The 2581-nt window shown below is 42.3% G+C and overlaps 1 protein-coding gene across 1 annotated transcript in view; it reads left to right on the top strand.

Annotated features, from left to right (window-relative positions):
* Positions 1–674: 674 nt before the first annotated feature.
* LOC118479184 (microtubule-associated protein futsch-like) overlaps positions 675–2581 on the top strand; it is a 9556-nt gene continuing 7649 nt past the window's right edge. Inside the window, exon 1 of the mRNA XM_035973851.1 lies at positions 675–814. Coding sequence (XP_035829744.1) covers positions 675–814 — 140 coding nt within the window. The remainder of the gene's footprint in view (positions 815–2581) is intronic.

Below are 2581 nucleotides of genomic sequence, written 5' to 3'. Positions count from 1 at the left end.
TACGAGACACAAGCATGAAGTCAACCCAAGACTCGCTTGTTCCCTTTTCTTCAAGAATTCAAACTGAATCAGGCATCGACACACATGGTGCCTTTATCCCTCCCCTGCGCGACAGAACTAGCCTGCTGCCTACCTCTCCCCCCACTACAGATTTTGATCACTTTACAAGAACTGCCACAATGGAAGACTCCAATGTTTCTGTTTCCGTAAAAGCTTTCGCCGATCAAAACCCATCCATTTCGCCATCACCGTTGCCAAATCCAAACACCCTGCTCTTCCCTGGTACCTCTGTAGCCATAAACTCAAACCTGCCTTCAAGCCCCATCACCCCAGCCAGCAAAAGTGACTCCTCGAATCCAAAGACCTTTGCTAAAACTAAAACAACTACGACGGGTTCCGTAAGCCCGTTCGCTTCTTCGTCTCCGCTACATCTTTTACTTACGCTGAAACGCACTCCGGAAAACCACGAAAAGACGCCATCCGCGCATCTTCTCTCTCTCCTCAGTAAGCCATTTGACCATGGTCAAACAGCTAGTCTCAGATCATCGCACGAACTCTCCCCTAGTTATGATAGTTCCCCACAGCACGACCAGTCTTCAGTCCAATTTACCAGCCCTGTGCAATCTACAAAGTCTTCATTTAGCCATCAGCCGTCTGTGGAATTGGCCACCAACATGGCGTTCAGAGATCCTCAAGGCTTTTCCTCTGCCCCTAAGAACGACCCACAGGCTCAAAGCACGTCACCATTTTCATCGCCGCTTCCGACAAGCCCAATGGTGCCCTCGCAAAACCCAGATTTCATCACAAGTGGTAAGTACAGATCATTGGCTTGAATTGTGAGCCTAGACAGGGCCCTGTCATGGCAACCCATATACTTGAATTGATCGCTTTTAAGCACAAGAGGGCTATCCCGAAAAATGTTGTTTTGAGAAAATCGAAGTTAAAGTTTGTGCCCCTTGTTCAGTTTCTTTAAAAGACAAGGAGAGTTTTCTCTATAACCAAACAAATATACACACCAAGGAAATCAAAATTCTCCTATAGGTAGGGCAATGCACACCTTTTGGTATAGGTCAAGATTTCTGGAAACCCCAGAAATCTGGGTTAGCCCGCTTGTCCTTAAAAGTGACCAATTATATTATCATACACTAGGCATTGTCATGGTCGCTACTCTTTGCTCTCTCTAAAAACTTCACTGTGCTGACGCGAAACACAGGCATAAAAAAGGGGAAAAACCACATTCGTCTCGTGGCGTCGGTGGCCTAGTGGTTAGGCTCTCGGACTCGCAACCGTAAGTTCGTGGGTTCGAATCCCGTCAGGAGCCCGACGTTGTGTCCTTGGGAAAGGCACTTTACACGAATTTCCTTCACTTCACCCAGGTGGGAATGGGTACCCAGCTATAGTCAGTGAAAGATCTTGTCAGTTTGTTAGTGTTTGAGCGCCTTTTCAGCTGCTTGCACTGTATGCTTCCCGGGAAGCTGAGAATTTTTCGGAGTGTTCTGTTGTCTGCTGGGGTAATAATATAGTGTAAAGCGCTTAGAGCCTGCTGTTGAGCGGGGATATGCGCTATACAAATGCTATTTATTATTATTATTATTATTATTTATTATTATTATTATAGCATAGTGTCTGTGCAATCTTTACCTTATTGCTCTTCATTTCGCTACCCTCGAAATGACAAAGTTATATCTACTCAGTGCTTAGCTTGGAGAAAGTTGACGTTTAAATTTTTGAGCTTCACAACATGTCAAGCCTTTTCTAATGCAATTCTTTGAACATATCGATTACGATTCCGAATAATCTTACAATTTTTGATAGAGCAGAGAGAACATTTTGTTTCTGACTTCATAGTCTTAGAAACTCAGAACGGCCGAAAATATCGAATAGAACTATGTAAATCTACGGTAGCGAATTTGATTACCCAAGAAGAGTTTTAAAGCTTTAATTATCTAAATAGGTATAAAAATAAATGATTCCTAATGGCATTTGTTTTAAGCATATCTCCGCTCGACAGCAAGCTCTATGCACTTAATAATCTATACCATTATCTTATCAGACCCTAGAACACCCAGAAACATGCTTCTACTCATTATCATCATCATCATCATCATCATCATCATCCTCCTCATCATCATCATCATCCTCATCATCATCATCATCATCATCATCATCATCCTCATCCTCATCATCATCATCATCATCATCCTCATCCTCCTCATCATCATCATCATCATCCTCATCATCATCATCATCATCATCATCATCGTCACATTCTCCTGATCGTATCTATCTCTAAACTCGTTTCTATCCCCATCAAAAGCACACATTCTCTTCATCGTATTCCTCTCTAAACTGTTCCTATCATCACCAAAAAAGCGATCATTCTCAACTGACGTGTTTCCCTTTCTAAACTCGTTTCTAATACTACCTAAAGCACACATTCTCTTCACCGTATCTATCTCTAAACTTGTTTTTATTGTCCCCTAAAGCACACATTCTCTTCACCGTATCTATCTCTAAACTTGTTTTTATTGTCCCCTAAAGCACACATTCTCTTCACCGTATCTATCTCTAAACTTGTTTT

This window comes from Aplysia californica, unplaced genomic scaffold, assembly GCF_000002075.1.
Source record: "Aplysia californica isolate F4 #8 unplaced genomic scaffold, AplCal3.0 scaffold00034, whole genome shotgun sequence".
NCBI lineage: Eukaryota > Metazoa > Mollusca > Gastropoda > Aplysiida > Aplysiidae > Aplysia > Aplysia californica.
The sequence above is the reverse complement of the archived record's forward strand: the minus strand, read 5'-3'. Positions and strand labels throughout refer to the sequence as shown.